Here is a 21306-nt window from a genome sequence, read left to right as displayed (position 1 = left end):
GGCGGGTAGAGGTCCTTACCGCCCCCTGAGAGGGCGGTAAGAGCTCCTCCCGCCCGCCGCCCCGCGCCGGCCCCCCTGCGCCCTGAGTCTATAAAAACCCCGAAAATTAGAGAAAAAACCAGAAAATTCGGAAAAAAAGAAAAGTTGAGAAGAGAGAGGAGAAGAGAGGGGAGGAGAGGGGAGGAAGAGAGATCGGCGAAGCCCTGCTGTATTTGGGCTGCGGATTTGGAAAAAAATTTCAGGTCAATCTTTTTATCCTTTTTATTGTTGTTAATTAGTGCAATAGTAGTATATGACATAGATTTTAGATAGTTAGATCTAGTGTTTAAAAAATTGTAAAATTTAGTTAGAAAATTGCACGATAATAGTTGAATATAGAATATTATTTTTAGTACATTATTTTCAATTTGTTACCTGTAGTATATTATTTGTAGTATATTATTTTCAGTATGTTGTTTGTAGTATATAGTTTATAGTATATAACTTGTACATGCAGACGTATGAGTGAACAGTATATGATAATTTGCGAACCTAGGGTAGCATTTAAAAACTATTTTATCCGATAATCAGAAATATAGTTTGTTGTCTTAACATGTGTTATGTTTGCGGGTGTTTCCAGGAATGGGAGATAAATTAATTTTTCAAATATATTATGGTGAGGGTGAAATTATGTACGGTCCCAACGGTGTAGATCTCTCTGGATTTCGCCATGTTATGAAGGGGCTTAGTAAGGCTAATGAGAGGACTATTGTGGGGGTGTGCAAATGGCTCATGCGGTTTTTCCAACTGGATCCGCAGCAATATGAGCTGAAGTTGAAAGGTGTTCTGAGCCGTGCTAGTCATGGATACTTTGGTGAGCTTGTTCCCATCCAAGCCACATCAACTTGGAGACAGTATGTAGATATATGCTGTGAACGTGGCATGCCGCTTGTTTTATTAGCTGCGGCGTACCTGAAAGATCAAAATGAGGTGAACTCTGAAGAAGCAGTAGCAGGACCAAGTGAGGCAGTGGAAGATGAGTCAGATGCGGCTAATGTAGGGTCCAGAGAGGAGGTTGGTGATGCTCCAGACCTGGAGCCGATGGGTGTAGCTGATGAAGGGGAGCACATCCCTAGCATCATTGAAGATATGGATTTGGAGGATGAAGAGTTGGAGGAAGGCCTTGCCGATGGGGATTCTTCTGATGAGGAGGGTAATGCTGCAGTTCCTGCGGAGTGGCGGGATCAAGAATTTTCGAAGTTGGTGGTTAGCGAGGCTGACCAGACACCGTGGCCATACCATGAGAATGAGGTGTCACAGGGTGCTATGTACCCTACAAAAGAGACAGTTATTGATGCTATGAAATTCTGATCGTTGTCTCTCTGTAGGCAATTCAAGGTTGTTAAATCAAGTAAAAGAGAGTACGATGTGAAGTGCTTGGTTCCTGAGTGCCCTTGGCGGGTGCACGCATTTAGAGGGAAATGGGCAGACTACTGGCAATGCTCAATAGTTAAGGAACATAATTGTCATATTGAGGAAATAGAGTTCGTCCATCGGAACCTGTCTTCTGCTTTCATTGTAAATATTATGTACGGAGAGATTGTGGACAACCTAAGGTATGAGCCATGATCAATAATCCGTGCTATTGAGCAAAGGTTCCAGTACACAATAAATTATGCGAAGGCATGGAGTGCGAAACAAAAGGCTATTGAGATTAGGTTCGGTACATATGAAGATTCGTATCACAATCTACCTCGTCAATTAGCCACAATTTGTGCAAGAAATCCAAGCAGCTACTATGATATCAAGCATTACCCCTCTACTGATGTGGAGTACAACGGAAAAAGAGTGTTGCAGCGTGCTTTCTTTGCATTCGGTGCAACTATCAAAGCATTTAGATATTGCCGACCCATCATATGCCTAGATGGAACATTCCTAACTGGGAAGTACAAAGGGCAGATATTGTCTGCAATAGAGGTCGACGGTAACAACCAAGTGCTGCCACTAGGGTTTGCGTTCGTGGAGAGTGAGAATGGGGACAGCTGGTATTGGTTCCTAGAGCGGGTGAAGCATGCAATTGTTCTTGACCGACCAGCTGTGTGTCTCATTCATGATAGACATGCAGGATTGTTGCAAGCTTTGCTGGATATGCAACACGGTAGCGTGCGACGGGGTGTACCAGTACAGTGGCCAGATCTCAAAAGCAGGTGGTGCATGTGCCATATGGGTGCGAACTTCTACAGACAGTTTAAAAACAAAGAGTTAATGAAGCTCTTTAAAAAGTTGTGCAGTCAGAACCAACAACGTAAGTTCAATGCATTATGGGCAAGACTTGATGAACTGACTCTTAAACAAACTGCGGAGGCCGCACCTAACCGTGAGGAACCAATAGCTCTCGGTCGGCTCCCAACCGATACTCCGCAGATTGTACGGAGATCTGGCTCATCTATTAGGAGCTTTTCACAGTGGATATGCAATGAGCCCAATGAAAAATGGGCTCTGCTGTACGACAGTGGTGGTGCCAGGTATGGAGTAATGACTACAAACCTTGCAGAGGTTTATAACTAGGTCATGCGAGGAATGAGGTCCCTACCACTAGTTGAAATTGTAGAAGGCATTTTGCATGGCACCTGCAAGTACTTCATTGATCGGTTTGCAGCTGCTAAGGTTGTAATGGAGGACAATCGTATGCTTTATGGCCGGATGCTATGTGAGTACATGGAGAAGGCAAATAGGAAGGCTCATATGCATCGCGCAAATCAAGAGGGCACAACAGAGCACAGGTTCAGTGTCCTGTGTCGGGATAAGGGTCGGAGGGGGGTAGACGTGAGTGGCATGTTCAAGAGTGTGTGCTAAGGAGTGGGACATGCATATGTAGTTGTCAGAAGCCACAATTACTCCACAAACCTTGTACACATGTCATAGCTGCGTGTGCGGAGCACCATATGCTTCCAAGGCAATATGTGTCACAATATTTTATGAAAGATCAAGTACTGAACACCTGGAACCAGGAGCTGTATGGTTACGGCATTGTTGACACATTTACAAGTAACCCAGGGCCTTCAAGAATATATGTGCCTGATTTGGGAAAGATGAAGAACGCACCGGGCCGAAGACAATCTTGCCGGATTCGTAACGATATGGATGAATTCGAGGCTGGCCCTAAGATTAAGCGATGCAGTCAGTGCAATGAAGTAGGTCACACTTACAAATATTATCCCAAAAGTGCAGGCGGTGATGCACCTGTTGTCTAGGTCAGCTAGTTTTGTACCATTTTAATATGTGTTAATTTCGCGTACGGTTAATTTGCATTCAAAGTATGTTGTTCTTGTATTTATTTCTCAATGTATTAATGTACATGTCTTTCAAATGCAGAGATGGCTCAGCCTTCGACCCCAGAGCTTTTGGACCCTGCCGTGGACAAGAAGCATCGCAGCTTTTTATCCGCCGAGCACCAGACGGACCTAGGAGTGTTTCGCCCACGAGGCCCTGGAGAGCTGCTGACGGTAGACGAGCGCTGGACCCACAGGTACTTAGAAAAGCTGATGGTGTTACATATCATTTCGCTGCTGTTGTTACATATTATTGATGTACTGCAATACTTATAGGTTGGGAGCGGCCGGACTCCTACCGCTTTGCCGGTTGGTCGAGGCCCGATCGACGGAGAACCCCGAGGTTGCGGCCCGTCGTTTCTACTTCGATCGGTCGCTGATAGCAGCACTGGTCGACCGTTGGAGGCCGGAGACACATACGTTCCACCTACCGTGCGAAGAGATGACCCCGACCCTGCAGGACGTCTCCTACCTCTTAGGCCTTCCTTGCGCGGGAGTTGCGGTTGGGGTGATCGATATGCAGGCTGACTGGATGAACGACATGCATCAGCAATTTGGGCCGGTGGAGCGAAAGGCGGATGCACCCCCGTACGTGCCTGAGTTCTTAGCCGATGCACGAGGGCCAACGAAGAAGTGGATCCTACAGTTCCAGGTATGGTAACATGCAACCTATCAATTTCTAACAAATTATGTCGTAATGATTATTTCTGACACCAGTCATATATGCAGCCGACGTACATCCACCCACAAGCCAACGCATACGCGGTCTCGAGACATTTGGAGGCTTACCTCCTTTGGTTGTTTGGGTGGGTGATGTTCACTAGTGGCCAAGGCCACCTGGTTACGAGGACCCTTGTGCCGTACGCCCGGTCGATAGCTGACGCGCATGCAGAGGATGTACCGCAGTTCAGCTGGGCATCAGCTGTTCTTGCTGCGACGTATCGGGCGCTCTGCGACGCATGCATGAAGAAGGAGGCGCTAGCCACTTTTGCCGGGTGTCCACTTCTTCTTCAGCTATGGTCGTACGAGCATTTCACCATAGGTAGGCCGGTGGTGGATCGCTCCCCGTACCCAGAGGAGTGGTACGGCGAGATGGAAGAGGACGCGCCGACAATGGCCTCGCTGTGGTGTCATCGACGGGTACGTAATTTACATTTACAGTTTCGTTCGTACTATGTTACTCTCTAAATATCTGTATTGATGTTTGTCACTCAGCCACACTGGGCCCATGAGCAGCCTCGCAGCGCGTACGAGCATTTTCGTACCCAGTTTGACAGGCTACGTCCTAACGATGTGGTATGGGAGCCATACAACGTTCGGGCCGTTCATACACGTGCAGGGTCGGGATTGTCACCCTTGTGCACCCGTGACGAGGAGTACTGGCTTACCAAGGCGCCCCTTGTCTTCGACATCTACGTCGAAGAGTATTCACCGCAGCGCGTCATGCGGCAGTTTGGCCGTCACCAGACATTCCCGCTCGTCCCCATCCCTGCAATCCCCTTGCACGTCCACAGGTACATTTGATAAATTTTAGTTTGAGCAACCTTCGTTTCAGTTTGCCTTACATTTACCGTGGTTTCAATGCAGGTACACGCGGAAAGGCCAGCCAGCTGGCCACCTCTGGGCGGACCGCTTGGCCCCTTACGTGGCAACATGGACCCAAGCGCTACAGGACGTTGTTGATGAGGCGCGTCCCCACACCGAGGGAAACTTTAGGGAGTACCTACGGTGGTACGTACCTCGTACGCGGACTCGTGTCACCTACACCCCTGATGATGTCCGGGGCCACGTCGCATCGACAACGGAGACATACCCGGTGCATTGGGACGAGGACGCCGCTTTAGCAGTAAGTCATTTTTTGAAGTCCGTACTACATATTGAATGAACATAAACGTATACTTTAATTGTTCACTATTGTTCGTATCCGCAGACAGATATCATTTATGATGTAAATAGGGATGCAGCTGCTGCCATGGACCGCGTCCGGCAAGGGCATCACCTAAGTGCGTCGGATGTTGCGAGCTTCATTAGACGGGTTTTCGACAAGACGACGCGCGCCCTGAAACTCACCTCCTGCCGATCTACCACAGATGTAGCAGGGCCGCCTCCCAGGACGAGTGGTGCACACGCCGAGTCGTCTCGGCCGTCAGACGTGCACCGCCGATCTTCAGTGTCGGCACCCACACGACCCCTTCTGTCACGTCTTGGAGGGTCCGAGCAACATGGTACGAATTATACTTTTGAAAATTATTGATCAATATCCTTTACTTATTGTTATTAAACATTCATTAGGTCCGTCTGCACAAGTCCCGACGCAGCCTCGCAGATTGAGCCCTGTACGTCCACAGTCAGGTACTCCGGGAACCCTTCTTCCTAATTTCTAGTACTTTCAGCAAAATAAGTTACAACTTTGCTCAGATTACTTCGGTGACGAGGCCGGTCCGTCTTCGGCGGCCCCACACCCTACCCCCCCCCTCGCAACGTACTACGGCACGTCAGCGTGGCCTTCTTCTGCTGCACCGTCGTACCACGCAGGTACAATTATATATTTTTTACTACTACTTTCAATACCATATTGTTCGTATCTAACGTGATTATTTGTTCACAGGCCCCTCCAGCCAGTACACATGGACGCCTGCCGAGCCTTCACAGTCCTCCTACCCTAGTCAGGAGGATGAGGCTGGCCCCGACACCGCATACGACATCGTCCGTGACTTCTTCGGGGGCACACCTGACTACGACGTCCTTCAGCGGTCCCAGGTTTCCAGTGCACCGCTTCGGACCCAGCCCACGCATGACGAACCCTCGACACCGGTGGTCCCTACTAGGCCTAGCAGACACGTCGGCCCACCTGACCCCCTCACCTACTCCAGGGGTCACGTGAGGGTTAACCAGCGGCATCGGGACCACGATGGGGCGCACGGACGACGGCAACGAGGGAGGCATGAGTAGCATTTTATATTTTTTGTAACTAACATATGCGTATTCGCTTCGTGATGTGCTTATATGTATTAAGACACATTCACTTTGTATGGTCGACTTACCATTTCGTAAATGCATTTCATATTCAGACACGTTCAATGAACAAGTGACCACACCACTAAACTTTAACCATGACTTGACAACACATGCCTCCTGCCGCAGGCTTTAAACAAGATGTGACAACACTACCCAGCTTTTTCAAATCAGTAAATGACAACACGGGTACCAATAAACGTGGAATCTCTGACCATGGGCAACGACAAAACTGTCCTATTCTTCAATATGGAATCCGATGCTCCTCCCGCTAGCTACGCCCATGCCCTAATTCCTTTCTTTAAGAGCGAATCCAATGCTCCTGCCTCCCCCAACTATAAGTAGCCAAACCTCCTTACGGAGAAGCATCGCTCATTTCTCAAATATCTCAAGTGCAATGTCTTCCTCAGCTCCATCAAGCCCACCAAAGAAACATTGGGGGACTACCGTACCTGAAGGTCTCGAACCACCAATTTGCTTCTGTGGTGACCTTTGTAAGCTCCGCGAGTCGCAGGACATCTCATACACCTATGGACTACGCTTCTTCATGTGTGCCAACTACGAGTATGACAAGCCTCGTAATGCAACAACTGGTTATCGACCGGTACGGTAACAGATGTCCGCCTCATCTCTTCCGATTACGCACCCTCTTTTACTAACCGCTCATCTTGTTCCATTTGTTCAGTCCCCTCCACCGCTCTGTGATTTTATTCAGTGGCTCGACAATGAGCAAAATGACTCACAGAAGCTGTGGGTCGACATGAACATGAGGTGGAGAAGGGAAGCGTACGAACGTCGGGAGTACGAGCAACAGCAGGAGAAACTTCGTCTCAAGCGGGAGTAAGAAGAGCGCATGAGGAAGGCGGCGCACGACCGTACCGTGGCTCAAGCTCGAGAGGCTGAGAGGGAAAGGAAGCGGGAGAGAGCCCGCCGTGCTAAGGCGGCAGGTCCCGATGCCCTCCGAAAGGGAAAGTATCCTAGATGCACGCAGTAGAGAGTACCTAATGTAACCCGACATACTGTCCTTCCCTAAGGCATGTTATGATTAGGATCAGCGCACTAATAAGGTCTTAGTGCGAACCGTACATGCCACCTTTGTTTCCTCATCGTGTCGTCGCGGTTACAGTGTATTGTAATGTTTTCACCATGTGTTCAATACTATATTTGTCTTCGTTCGCACCCCATACCCACGTAAAATACTGCAACTACTAATTACTGATTTTTTCCTCCCGTTATTACATAACCTACTCCAAATTTAATTTCTTAATTTCCTTACACCCTTTCTTTTTTTTTCCTTCAATTAAAAAATAATACATTTTTATAGGATAAAATGGAAAAAAATTAATTTTACATGAAAAAAGCCCCTAACCGCCCTCTCAGAGGGCGGCTAGGGCCTAACCACCCCCTGAGAGGGCGGTTAGCCCCTCTTGCCTCCCTCTGAGGGGGCGGTTAGGCCTACCGCCCTCTCAGGGGGCGGTTAGCACCCGTACCCGCCCTCTGAGAGGGCTGCAGCCCTCTGAGAGGGCGGTGGGCGCCTACTTTTGCAAATCTTTTCGCCGGGAATCTATTTATTTAAATTTAAACTCAAAAAAATATAAAAAAAAACTCCCACATCTGCTGTCGGACGCGTGCCGGCTAGATGGATCATGGTCCACATCTGCTCACGAATTCTGAGAAACTAAATTAAAATGTAATTTGATATATATATATATATATATATATATATATATATATATATATATATATATATATATATATATATATATATGATGATGATGAGTGATTGATAATGGTGTTAATTTAAGTTAATGATTTTAAGATTGTATAGATATAGTTATATACTGTAATTATGATAATAACTAATTAAAATTGCTGAGAAAAAGGAGTTGACGTGTTTGTCTCTGAGTACATAAAAATTATATACGCCACATAATCTGGTACCGAACAAAATAAACTTGTTGGATGATCCGGCGTTCATATGCAGTACACGTCGAAGCATTTTAACGAAGAGGAAAAAAATTAAAGTGTATACCGGATGGTCCGATATTATGCATCAATGAACATCAAAGCTTTTCTTGTAGAGAGGTTGTAAACTGGCTCTGGTGGACTTGTATACGTCGAATGGTCTGGCGCTGAGCAATGTGTACATCAGATGCTTCGCCAGAGTAATTTTTCAGAGAGGGTGCAAAACTGATTTCGGTAAGAATGGATACGCCAGATGGTCCGATGATAAGCATGAATACACGTCGGACTATTTATTGTAGAGATGATTTCAGGCTATCTGGTCTACTGAGTTGAATACGTTGGATGATTCGGCGCTCAGGAGGAGTAAACACCGGATCATCCGGTGCTCACGATTTTTCAAAGACGTGTTATTTCTGTAGGGATTTTGATTTCGATTAACTTGTGATGGAGTTAAATGATGTTAGAAGTACATGTTTGCTTGTCTCATGATGTGTAAGTGGTGGATGCAACTTGGTAGCTAACGGATGGAAGATCAAGGCTAAGCGGGGAGCTTGGTGTTGGACGATTGAGGAATTCAGACGGAGTTAAGGGTGATCCTAGCTATACACATAGAGTTCAAGCAAACCATGAGATGAAGGATAAAGATAATATGTTGACAAAGTTAAGCGAAAGGGATGCCGGTGCAAGTGACAAGGTGACCCGAGGGATCGGGAGCAGAAGAGACTTGCTGGTAGTCAAAATCGCAAGACGGAGTACACGTGTCGTCATTGGGATACTTGTATAAGGTGTATGCAAGTGACTGTGAGTCACACTTTGATAAGCGTGTAAGACAGTTTTTCAGTTTGGTCGAAAAAACTATCAGAGGATGAAGTGCAAGTGACATCATTACGAAGCTTGAGTCAAGATGAAGCTAAGTCATGAAGTCACCACAGCCATTCAATGGATGAAGAAAATTTTGGATAAAACTACCTCCAATGACAGGTAGGAGTGTACTGTAAGGGAAGAACAGTTTACAGACATGATTTTGCTTAAGCATTAAACAAATCCTCTAGGCCTGTAAATAGAGAGATATGACTGATGGAAATATGAGAGCCTTAGAGAGTTTTTGAGAGTTTTGAGAGTCTTTCAGTTGTGTTGTATGGAGAGTGAGAGAGAAGTGCTTAGCCTATATTTAGGTGATATCTTTTGTGAGAAAAACACTTTATAATCTGTCAAAAGGGATGTTACTTTCAGCTTAATGAAAAGAGGGTTTTTGCATATGCTTTAGTTCATCTTCTTCTAGTTTCTTACTTTAGGATCTCGTATTTTCGTGTAAGTTCTTAGTGTTTTCTTGTTGATTTTATTTTTTCTAGAGAGCTGCTCATTTTGGATCATGTAAGAGGTGTTCTTCTTGTTGCTAGAGGATTAATCATTTCATATGATTTGGTCTTGAACCATCTCAACTCTCTAAATCCATTAACTTAAAAAATCTCTTTTTTCGACAGCTAGTCCTCTTGTGTTTAGGAATTTTTCGTTAGGTTATTTGATTCCTTGCTATGACTCTTAATACGGCCTTAACCATAACCTAGAGTTCACATTCATCTAAGAGGAGTGTTGGTTGTGAAATATTTGTAATTTTCTCTTGTCTCTCTTGCTTCTGTATGTGATTTTGAGGTACAATAGGTTGAGGAATAGAAGAAGGTCATCAATTTTGAAAGAAATTTATTAAGACGTCCATTCATCTCTTCCTAATCACTTATCTCGATCCTACAAATTACATCGACAATTTCTAAATAAAAAAGATTCCATTGACAAAATTCTATCTCTCAAAAATAAAATAAAAAACCCATTGGCAAAGTCTACGAAGGCGACAATAGACCAATGATTAGCTACTTTGGTACCGGATCTATAAATCATTAATTCTGGTCGCTTTCTGCTTAACTACGTGCTAATCCATATATTCAATGAAAAGGTTTTTTTTAAACATCAGTATAATTCGTAGATACTTACACCATCATATATACACGTATTGATATAACGCTTATTGAAAATAAGATATATATATATAGAGCTTAAAGGCTGACGAAATAATAAATATAGTAAAATAGGTACAACCAGCCTCACTAGCCCATCTAAGCCGTCTAAGCAACTTTGGTTCCTCCCGTTGAGGTAACTTGCCACCAAACAAACGTGTGGAGGCGACGACGACGGTGCTGACATGACGAGGGTACTCGCTGTCCTCCTAAAGCGAGGCATCAGCTAACGCGATGCGACCATCGATCGACCATGCACGCTGGATGGTTCGGCCACCATCAAGCTGCAAGGCGCAGCAGCGATGGCCAGCCGGCGAGCACGTTTTTGTTGGACGGTATCGTGGCCGCGACGTGAGGTGCTTCTTTTCTGCTTACTACTGTCCAGCAGTTCGATGCATGCATGTCACGAGTATTCTCTTTGGAACATTTTTTTTTTTTAATATGAGAAGATCCTATTTCCATTACCACGTAACGGACCAGCCATTTAGTATCTTACGAACATTTCGTAAGGTTAGAGAAAAGACTAAGAAGTTCAGACCAACCTGAGGCGATCGGAAAGCTAAATATGCTCAGTTAGAACAATTTCAACCTATTTCCTATTTCTAGTTTTCTATTCTCTAAATAGAGAATTCTCTATCCAATTTTTCTTCGTTACTTTCTAATGCACTATAATCGATTTTTTTAAATTTGCGTCCCTATAATCCACTCATATCTATTTTATTAATATCTTGTAACTAACAAATAATTATTTTATATTTAAACTGTGTTATTTTGAACGACTATATTTTCAATAGCTATATTTTTAACGGATATATTTCTAACGACTATGTTTTCAACGGCTACATTTTTCACCGCCATATATGCATTCCCATTCACTGGTGACTCAAATTTCACAACATGAACAACAATGTTCAATTCTAGATATGCATAATTCTAGTCTGTTTGACTCGCTCGCTCGACAAAAATAGCTGGTTTGTTCGACTCGCCATCCACTACGTGAACGTTCGGGCCGGTCTGTAAAATCATACTAATGGGAACAGAAAGCTAACTAGCTACGTGTTATGTATGTAAGTTTATGTTTTTCATTTAACTTCCGATTTTTTATATAAGAATAATTAAAAAATTATAAATATTTTTATAAGTAAACTAGAGTTTACTAGTAATCCATTTTAATTGTTTTAATCCAAAAATTCTGAGCTAATATTTATTAAAATTCTTTAAAAATTTTACTTTTATAACTTATAGTCATCAGATTCGTGTGCATGCTTTCGTACCGAGTCGGACGGAGGAAACTAGTTGTTGCGTATGTTCGAACCAAGCTGGACAGAGAAAACTAGTCGGACGAAGAAAGCTAGCGGCCAGGTGAGCGCGCGCGTCCGAGCGCGAGGAGGACTGTAGCGCGAGCGTAGGGGCGACGACTGGCGAGCGCAGGGCTAAGTGCAGCGCGAGCGCAACGGCCGGCGAACTCTTCCACCAGTATGACTCTTCCCCTCAGACCCGACAAAGTCTGAACGGATCCGATAAACCTACCTCAAATCGACTACCACAAATCAGGAACAAGAAAGATGTTGAGATGGAAACGAACTTGTCGGACGGTAGTGCGAAGGAGGATTACGTGGCGACAGTTGCTCGATAGCGATGATGCGTCCTTTGTCAGATGTGGCGATCAAAACTGCAGGGATAAGAAGGCCTAAACATAGCAACATCACTAGCAAACCGGTCAGAGACTATTTTTGATGCATGTTCGTTAAAAAATAAGATAGCTAATCAGATAAAAGTTTGATTAGAGTTGCTGTTAGTTAAAAGTGTGAATGTTCACTTAGACCTTAGTTTCACTTTTTAAAGATCAGAAAGCTAAACTGACAACACAAGAACAGAATCAGAACCGTATATCACATAGTTCAAGATCACTTCAGAAGCATATACTGTGTATTATTATTATTATTATCTCTGTGAAGAATAAAACGGACTTTGGAATAATGGGCGCCAGCGGGCAGGCAAAGGCAACTGTCAGGTGGGCCCGTCTCGACAGCGTGCCAACAGCCAGTCAGTGGGCCCCACCGGAGACACGCCGTTCTGCTGACCGGCGCGAGGCACGAACACGGACGGGCCACTGATACGCGGGACCCACAAACCGAACCGAACCACCAGCGCGGGGCACACACCGCGTACCCTGCCACCGACAGGCGGGCCCCCCCGCGACCGGAGACCGGCCGGCCAGGCCCAGGCGGGCGCGCTTGCACGAGAAGACGCCGTTGCTTTGGCCACGAGGAGGAGCCAGTTCGGCAGTTCGGAGTGTTTGCCAAGGCAAGGCGGAGGGAGGGCGGAGGCGTCAGGCGCAAGGCTGCGCGCATAAAGCCCCGCGCGGCATCAGAGTCTCCTCCTCGTCTCCGCTCGCCACCGAATCCGCCGCGTGAAGCGGACCAAATGGAGGCCGCGTGAAGCGGACCAAATGGAGGCCGCGTGAGAGGGCAGCGACCAAGGGGTAGATCAGGAGGCGGCGATGCGGGCGAGGCATATGCACCCGCTCTGCTGCCTCGCCCGGGAGTGGCCTCCCGGCGGGGGCCTCGGCGCCGGCGACCGCTCCCCGCCGCCGCAGCCGGTAGAGGGAGTCGGGCCGGAGGGGGAGGCGGCGGTGGCGGGGGTGCTGTACAAGTGGACCAACATCGGCAGGGGCTGGCGCCCGCGGTGGTTTGCGATCCGCGGCGGCGTGCTCGCATACTCGAAGATCCGGCAGCGCGTCGCTGCGGAGCCGCTGCCCACTGAGGCCACCGCCGCGGGCGGAGTCAGGCTGATCGGGGTGGCGCGCGGCGCCGGCGCCGGGGAGCGGCCCATCGGATTCGTGCATCTCAAGGTGACGCCATCGCTCTCGTTTCGCTTCGTTTTTGGATACCTCCATTTCCCCCCCCCCCCCCTCCCGTTCGCCATGATCTCGTCATTGTTTAGAGCAACGACTCATCGCGGTGCCTCGATTTATCCCCCCTCAAACTCTGAAACAGCGCGCAAATCGTTGGTAAAACAGTAAGCATTTAACTAGGTTAATCCCACGGTCCCTCCAAACGAACAGTAGTTAAAAATTCTACTTGAAACTGAGTGAGTAATCCGGCGAGCTGGTCCGCTGCAATCTCTCGGTTTCCGTGTCACATCGGATCGAAACAGTCCAACAGACGGGCACAGCCGCAACTCCAGTCTCCAGCTGTAAAGTCGCACTCCCAACACGTTGATTGGAGCTGGCCTTTTACGGCTTCAGCTCGTCGCGTAGTACTACTGCGCAGTGTGAAAGAGCAGTCTTTGCATCGCCTTGCAACAGTGGTGTCCTTGTCCCATGCTCGGGGGAGGAGGGGCCGACGAGATGCTTATGGGTGGGGGCAGCCGGGCTCCCAGCTGGATCTTGTTCAAACGGCCTGATGGCTTGGCGCCTCGGTTTGTATTGTTTTGCTCGGCCGTGGGTTGTTGCCTTGTTGGGATTGTGAGGTGGTACGGATCACTCTGTCCGTGGCCATTTGAAGGGTCTGGGAGCTTTCAAGGCTGACCTTTTTCCCCTCTCCTGTACGGTCCTTCGCCTGCTGGCTGCTGCTTCAGTCAATTGGATATTAATATCTACTTGTCTTTATAGATATCATGTTCTTTAGCTGGATGAAGCAGTGCGATGAACTGGCATGACAATGCAGTGGTGGGAGGTTTCAGATATTATTTGAAGTGACTTGCAAAACTGCGAGGCCATTCAGATTATGCCAATCCCAGTAGTTAGATCACTCCCTGTTCTCACGTGCAATGAATTTGTAAATCTGTAGGTAGAAGAATGCATATCACAGTGTCAACCGATAATTGCCATGCATGTAAAAATTTTCTTGCACCACTGACGCTAGACTACTACTTGACGCAATTCAAAGTTTCAGTGACCGTGCTGCTTGTCAATAGTCTGATTGCTGATTCTGTCATTCTTTTGGATTGCTTGTAGATATCATCATTTAGTGAAAGTAAATCCGATGATAAACGGTTCTATATTATTACCCCAACCAAAACACTTCAGCTGAGGACTAGTTGTGCTAAGGACCGGGCGGCTTGGATTGAAGCGCTTGTCTCTGCAAGAAGTGAATATTCTTTTAATGGGGATTTATCAGGTGACCAGAATGATTCATCATTTTCCACAGAAAAGCTCAGAAATCGCTTGCATGCTGAAGGTGTCGGTGAGGCAATTATTAAAGACTGCGAGCAGATTGTTCATTCAGAATTTTTGCAGTATCATACACAGATGAAGCAACACTGCGAAGAGTATTTAAGCTTTATTGGCAATCTGCCACGGGAAGTTGAGGTAATGTTTTCTTTGAATTCAATAGGTAAAATAAACTTATAGAGTTACCATTCATGTCACGATACATTATTGGTTCATCTATGGCGGAAAACCATTGATTGTCCTTTAGAACTGTATATCCAAGTGATTTTGATTTTGTGTGTTGTTCCACAAGGGTACTGCATGTGCCTATCCTTTATGGATTGGTTTCTGCACATTCAGCAGGTGCCAACAAGTATTATATTTTTTGCCATATTATTTTTATCAACACTTCTTGTATTTGAGAAGTTAGATACCGATTGTAATTTATGGGTCAAACATATCTTCTGTTCTTGCAGGTAGTTACTTCAGCACATACAACTGTCGCTGAGAAGCCACAGTCGGAGTTGTTCAAGCACGACTGCTCTAGCTCTGGAAAATCTAGTGGTACTTGATGTTCTTTTTGTTTCTCCTTTTTCTTTGGAAAGTTAAGGCCAGCCATAAATAAACTTTACTTGGTAATCATGGTGTAACCTTTTTCCTTGCTACGATAAACCTATAAAATTTGCATTTTTTTATATCCATTTCTCATGTAGCTGAGAAGGTGTTCATTGCACACCATTGATGCTAACTTCTTTTTCACGGGGGGTGTTTCAGGACATGTTTTCTTCCGTAGCTTCTTTTGATCATGAGAACATTTGAGTATAGTTAATAGTTTCCTGTCACGCCAAGCTGTAAAGATGTAGCTTGGATGTAAATGTTACCAACTCCTGGGCTATGAATATCCATTAAGTGTCAACATTCAAGAGCACGATAGAAGTTCAAGCATATTTTAATCGATTCTACTCATTTATATCTGATCACGGATGCACTCTATGGTTTTCACTTAGATTACTATGAATATCAAATGGTAGAAATGTTAAGAAAAAAAATAGGCCATACATTATTACGCTTTCATTGGATGTATTTGCACTGCAGTACCATTTTCCTTTCTTTTGTGTTTTTGTTTCACGTGAGTCTGAAATATACTATCACTGATATGCTAACTGGCCCTACTTTTGATTTTTCATCAGAATACAGCAATACAGAATCTTCTGATGATGTTGGCAAACAAGAGATTAGTGAATTATCAGATGGAGATGAATTTAATTTCTATGACACAAGGCAAAGTTTCAGTAGCTGTGCTGCTAGTCCTGACCTGAGAATGAGATGCTTAAACAATGGAAATGAAGATCATAAATATGTTGAATCACTAGCTGTTGAGAAGACCAATGAATATCTGTTGACATCTTCAAAAAGGCGCTCAATGTTGCCTGAACCAGTAGAAAAGGAGAAAGGTGTTAGCCTTTGGTCAATGATCAAAGACAATGTGGGAAAGGATCTTACAAGGGTCTGCCTTCCTGTTTACTTTAATGAGCCTTTGTCTTCTCTGCAGAAGTGCTTTGAAGAGTTGGAGTACTCCCATTTATTGGATCGTGCATACGAATGCGGTTTGAAGGTATGCCTGTTTCTCTACGTACCAGCTTTCTTCTGACCCAAAAACTTAAATGATCAAATTGAACCTAGGGAAACATTACCTTGCATGTTACAATATGATAAGCATTGCATAAAGCTTAGAAATCGGAAAGTTTACACTCTGGGGTAAAACATAGCACTTGAAATCGGAGTATCAATGCAGTGGCTGTTGGAGTTATCCTCCAATTCAGTCAACATCAGCGTCCTGAGTGCTGACTAGTGGTGTTTCTTATGTATTTATCCTGAACTGATCTGTTATGCTTTTACATTCAGGGGAATGGTGTTATGAGAATTCTGTATGTTGCTGCCTTTGCCGTATCTGGATATGCTTCCACAGATTCTCGACCCTGCAAACCTTTCAATCCATTGTTAGGGGAAACCTATGAAGCTGATTACCCTGAAAAGGGTATCCGTTTCTTCTCGGAGAAGGTAAGTTTGATACCCGACACATTTAAGTTCAGCTTATACTCGATTGTTGTTTGGTCGCTTAATGCACATAGTGAACATATATGTGGTCTGAAAGAGTAATCGGCAATAACATCACATACAGGGATCTGACGCAGAGTATTATTAACAGTTTTGTTATATATTTGAGAACACTTTTGAGTGATATGCTAGTTTATTCTTGGCATTAGGTCAGTCATCATCCTATGGTCATGGCATGCCATTGTGAGGGGAAAGGATGGAAATTTTGGGGAGACAGCAATCTGAAGAGCAAATTCTGGGGTCAATCCATTCAGCTAGATCCTACTGGCGTCTTAACTCTAGAGTTCGATGATGGAGAAACTTTCCAATGGAGCAAGGTATAAATTCATTTTCCTTACAGAGACAAATACTCGTACTATTTCTTTTTGATGATCAGCAACTACTCCTGTCTGTAGCTCCTCCAGTCTATCCATTCGTAACTGTTTGTATGATGCACCCAGTTTATGATTCTCTTATGTCCGGAATATGACTGCCTCTCCGCACAAACTACATCCAGAGATCTGCAAAACATAATGAATATTCTTTGGCAATGATGCTTAAATGTCTTCTTTCTTTGTCAGGTTACGACAACAATCAATAACCTTATCATTGGTCGAGCCTATTGCCATCACCATGGCACAATGAACATAAGTGGGAATAGACGTTATTCATGCAAGCTGAGGTTTAAAGAGCAATCTTTCCTTGATAGAAATCCTCGCCAGGTAAAAAATATGACGCAGAATCACCCACCAGAAGTTACTTTTCTTCTTCTTCTGTCTATATAGGTCGTACTAATATATATAGCTCTATGCAAGGTTCAAGGAGTTGTTAAGGATGCTGATGGGACCAAGGTTGCAACCTTGATGGGAAAGTGGGATGAAAGTGTGCATTGCATCATCAGCGATGATGCCTCCAAGGCGAACTCCTATGGTTCACATCAGAGCTCTGGTGCCACTTTGCTGTGGGACAAAAACGAGCCTCCAGCCAATCCCACTAGATATAACTTGTCCTCATTTGCAATAACATTAAATGAGCTAATGCCAGAGCTCAAGGTAGGCATTACAATGCCCATCATTTTAGTTTTGTTAGCTCTGAACCTGAAAGGCTAAAGCACAAATATCCCCCCCCCCCCCCCCCCCTGTTCAGGAGAAGCTTCCACCAACAGATTCAAGGCTCAGACCAGATCAGCGACACCTGGAGAATGGGGAATACGAGAAGGCCAATGCTGAAAAACTGCGCCTCGAGACAAGGCAACGGATGGTTGTACTCATGCCGATTCTTTTTGCATTGTCGTACCATTTCCGTGAAAACTAACAATTTCATTCCTGGTTCGCGCTGCTTGTAAATTGTTTGATCTACTATCTTCTACTATCTTTCATGTATATGATGGACCGAATCACATTATAGGACTAGACTACTAGCTGTCTAGTGCCTATCTGGCCTAACTGGGTCCATGTCTCCATCTGCAGGCAAGGAAGATGCAGGAGAGTGGTTGGAAACCAAGATGGTTCCAAAGGGACAGGGAGGATGGAACGTTTCGTTATGTTGGAGGTTACTGGGAGGCAAGGGAGCAGAGGAAATGGGTTGGCTGTAATGACATATTTGGCAACTTGTCTATTAACAGCCCAAAGCTGCAGTCATCCACTCTTCACGCTAGCTCAAGTATATAGCGTTTAGGGAATGCTACTCAGTAGGTGTTGGCATCAATTGCATTCATCACTTAGAAGTACATAAGTGATCGGCTTCTGTTGTTTGTGTGATGCAAAGGTGAGCTAACATGCTCTCCTTGTCATATTCAAACCAAGGACATTTTAAGTATACCCCAAACTTACGTGGAGACTGGGGTACTTATGAGAAAACTTACTAACATTACTGTTAAAATTGTCAATGACACTCTTATTTTTTCTTTGTATTCCACAAGGATAGGTTTATATATTTGGTGACCAGTTGATCGCTTATTTATGCTCCGAAGTGTTCGTCTGTTTTTGGTGATGCTGCTGCAAAGCTTGCCCTATGTTGGTTCTATGTAGTCACTGTTAAAGACGTCATGTTCTTGGGGTAGTCCACTTTAGACATGATGGATGTCTCAAGTAAATATATATTTTACTTTTGTTCAGAGTACTAAGAATAGTTGTAATGCTAGGTTATCACGTTTTAGCTCAAATGATTCAAACTAAGAATTAATATTGATTCCAGGCTTTCAGCAGCGCTATTCGTACGTTCAAGCATTATGTGGATTCCCTTGGGCCTGTCAGGCCACATAGTTCGCATTGCCCTACGACCTAAAAGTTTACACAGTGCATCCTCAGAGGTCAGAGCAGTGCATCCTCGCGATTTCGCGCCACATCACCCCTGCCACAACATGCTCTAGTCCATGTTCAGATGAATTGCAGGTAACCCAATTCAAAACGAACGGCCCTAATATATCGATTCTTGTTACACATGTTTCACAACAATCGTATCACAGCAATTGACCTGATTTAGCGATGCAGTTTGGGTTTTGCACTTGGCTGATCGACAGTTTGCCCTCGCCACCCCACCAATCTGGGCGATGTGGAGGCCTTTGGAAATCGAATTGTCGAATTGACCTTGCAAAGAAATGCTACGAAAGGTTTAGTAGTGGATCAGTGCCACAAAGTAGGGAGGTTATCCCTCTTCTTCCTCTTTTTTTTCCTCTTCTCTTTCATACCAAAAAATTAAAAAGGAGCTTAGGAGCTCTCAGATGCACCGGGGGTAAGGGGGCTTGAACCTCATCCCCTGGGATCCGCCGTTGTAAAAGGTTGGTATCCGTCTTCTATATTGCACCTTAGGATGAAACATATCACATCGTATTAAAGAGCTTGCAAATTTGCAATCTAGCATCATCATATCGTGATCCTACTCTCTAGATTATTATTTTACTTCGTTGTAATCTTCTTCAAAATAATTTTCTCTCGCTAAACAGGAAATACAATTTTTTTGTTTGTTGCTTGAGATAAAAAATGACTGCAATGCCAAAAAAAATGTCAACTAAATTTTTTAATATTTGCGTTAGCTAGCTCCCCATCGTAAGTCACGAGACTCATGCGCTTAAGCATGCCGATATATGCTGTACGATCAACAGTTGATCAACTGCAGGCACTAAAAGCTCTAAGCCTTTACCGTTGGTGCGCAACGTAATTAGTGACATACGACGTACGTGCTCATGTGCATGCATGCATACATGCATGATGCATGCCTCGATCGATCGTACAACTTTAATTTTATCCAAACCAATACGTATATATAGGCTCCATCAGCATAGACTATTAGCTACCAAATACCATCTAGCTAGCACGAGTAGTACGTACTTTCTACCCATCGCAAAAAGTGGCCGATACTAGAGCTTGATTAGGACTCACTAGTCTGATTAGCACGTATACGTCGCGCTCGTTTTTATTTTATTGTATGGAGTATGATAAAAGAAGACTAAAAAAATTAGATTCATAAATTTTATACATTTTAATATTTATTCATGAAATTATTAATGTTAAACATATTCAATTAATTATAGAGAAAATAATAGTACTTTTATACATGCACATAGTTTTAACATGTAGTTGAAAGTAATACTAACATAAAAAAATTTGTTTCATATTTTTTTTGAGTTTTAGATATTTTTCTTTGCATTTTAGATTTTTCAGCCAATTTATTAATGTAATTAATATTCATTTCGATATTCTTCTAGAATTTCTCAAAAAAGAAAATTACATATACATACCTAGGGCCCACTACTATAGTAGCTACAATAGCATAGGCCCTGGGAGCTTGAGGATTCCGCTACCGTTAGTAGATAGTATTGATTCATCTCTTTTCCTCTTCTTCATGTTCTTCTTTTTTTCTCCTTACTCTTTACTTCTTCTTTACTTCTTCCTCTCTCTCATCTATGGTAAAAAAAAAAATAGAGGCTCCACTAGATACCAAGTGGTAGGATAATATTCACTGAGCTAAACTCAAATTTTTTCATAGATAAGTCCTAGGCTACGGTTAAGCTTGGATCTAAATAGAATGAGAATCGATTAGAGCTCGAGAACAATGGTAAAATGGTAGGGGACATCTTATCTTAGCATAGGGAAGACTTCAGGAAAGCTCCGATTTAGAGATTAGGCTCCGGGGTGGTATAGGGCTTGAGGTGTATGAACTCGTGTGAAAACTTCACCAACAATGACAGTGAAGGGGATGAGCTCGAGGAAGTCTCCTCCGTTGATCTCCGGTTGTCGTGGACGTCAAGGTGGTCTCTCACTCTCTCTTTGTGTGGCTGAAGGAGTGAGTGAGAGGGAGAGTGTAAGAGAGTGAGTGAGAGAGTGTTGGCCGATTTACTTAAGTGGGGCATCTGCGTTGTGGCCGTCAGACCGCGGGATGTGTTGGTTAGATCATGGGAAGCTCACATGGCAAGCCTATGTGGCTGCCCTCTAGCGATCAGACCGCGGGGAATCCTGTTCAGACCACGAGAGTGATCTTGTGCTGAAAACTTGATTATATTATTCTTTTCTATTCTTCATCATGTCCAAGATATTTAGGGTTTTTCTAAAGGCCTCTAAACTACTTCTAAGTAATTTTAAAATATGTTTAAATTCAAATCATCAAACAAATATGTATAAACATAATGTTATGATGATTATGAATACTAGTCACATGATTAGCGTTTTGGGACGTGACACCATCCAAGACCACCACGGCCACGACCCCCGTCGCTACCTTGATCTATAGTCCTAACCCTAGCGGGTAGAAG

General features: G+C 44.4%; 1 protein-coding gene and 1 long non-coding RNA gene across 5 annotated transcripts; both read left to right on the top strand.

The window, feature by feature from the left end:
* Nucleotides 1-4869: 4869 nt before the first annotated feature.
* Nucleotides 4870-6258, top strand: LOC133907762 (uncharacterized). Its single transcript, XR_009908019.1, has 3 exons — nt 4870-5157; nt 5242-5846; nt 5920-6258. It is a non-coding gene; the product is annotated as an uncharacterized LOC133907762 (long non-coding RNA).
* Nucleotides 6259-12561: 6303 nt separating this feature from the next.
* On the top strand, nt 12562-19423 carry LOC133907300 (oxysterol-binding protein-related protein 1B-like). 4 transcript variants are annotated; one of them, XR_009907946.1, is made up of 11 exons: nt 12564-13157; nt 14265-14618; nt 14936-15023; nt 15650-16074; nt 16365-16520; nt 16727-16894; nt 17138-17278; nt 17372-17608; nt 17703-17816; nt 18026-18323; nt 18483-19423. XR_009907946.1 is itself a non-coding variant. In XM_062349306.1 (10 exons), the coding sequence occupies exons 1-10, from the start codon at nt 12807-12809 to the stop codon at nt 18224-18226; spliced, it is 2235 nt and encodes a 744-aa protein (XP_062205290.1). In that variant the 5' UTR covers nt 12564-12806; the 3' UTR covers nt 18227-18476. The 4 variants fall into 4 exon arrangements, 3 of the variants coding, with proteins under 3 accessions (XP_062205293.1, XP_062205292.1, XP_062205290.1); XM_062349306.1 differs by lacking the exon at nt 18483-19423 and having other exon boundaries at nt 18026-18476; XM_062349309.1 differs by lacking the exons at nt 17703-17816; nt 18026-18323; nt 18483-19423 and having other exon boundaries at nt 12562-13157; nt 17379-17564.
* Nucleotides 19424-21306: the final 1883 nt, after the last annotated feature.

Source organism: Phragmites australis, chromosome 24 (genome assembly GCF_958298935.1).
Source record: "Phragmites australis chromosome 24, lpPhrAust1.1, whole genome shotgun sequence".
Lineage (NCBI taxonomy): Eukaryota > Viridiplantae > Streptophyta > Magnoliopsida > Poales > Poaceae > Phragmites > Phragmites australis.
This window is presented reverse-complemented; position numbering and strand designations above follow the sequence as displayed.

Coding starts and splice junctions, on each gene's coding strand:
- LOC133907300 (XM_062349306.1), top strand. CDS start 12,807: ATGCGGGCGAGGCATATGCACCCGCTCTGCTGCCTCGCCCGGGAGTGG. Junction 16,521..16,726: donor TCCGTTTCTTCTCGGAGAAG/GTAAGTTTGATA, acceptor TCTTGGCATTAG/GTCAGTCATCATCCTATGGT. Junction 16,895..17,137: donor AAACTTTCCAATGGAGCAAG/GTATAAATTCAT, acceptor TTTCTTTGTCAG/GTTACGACAACAATCAATAA.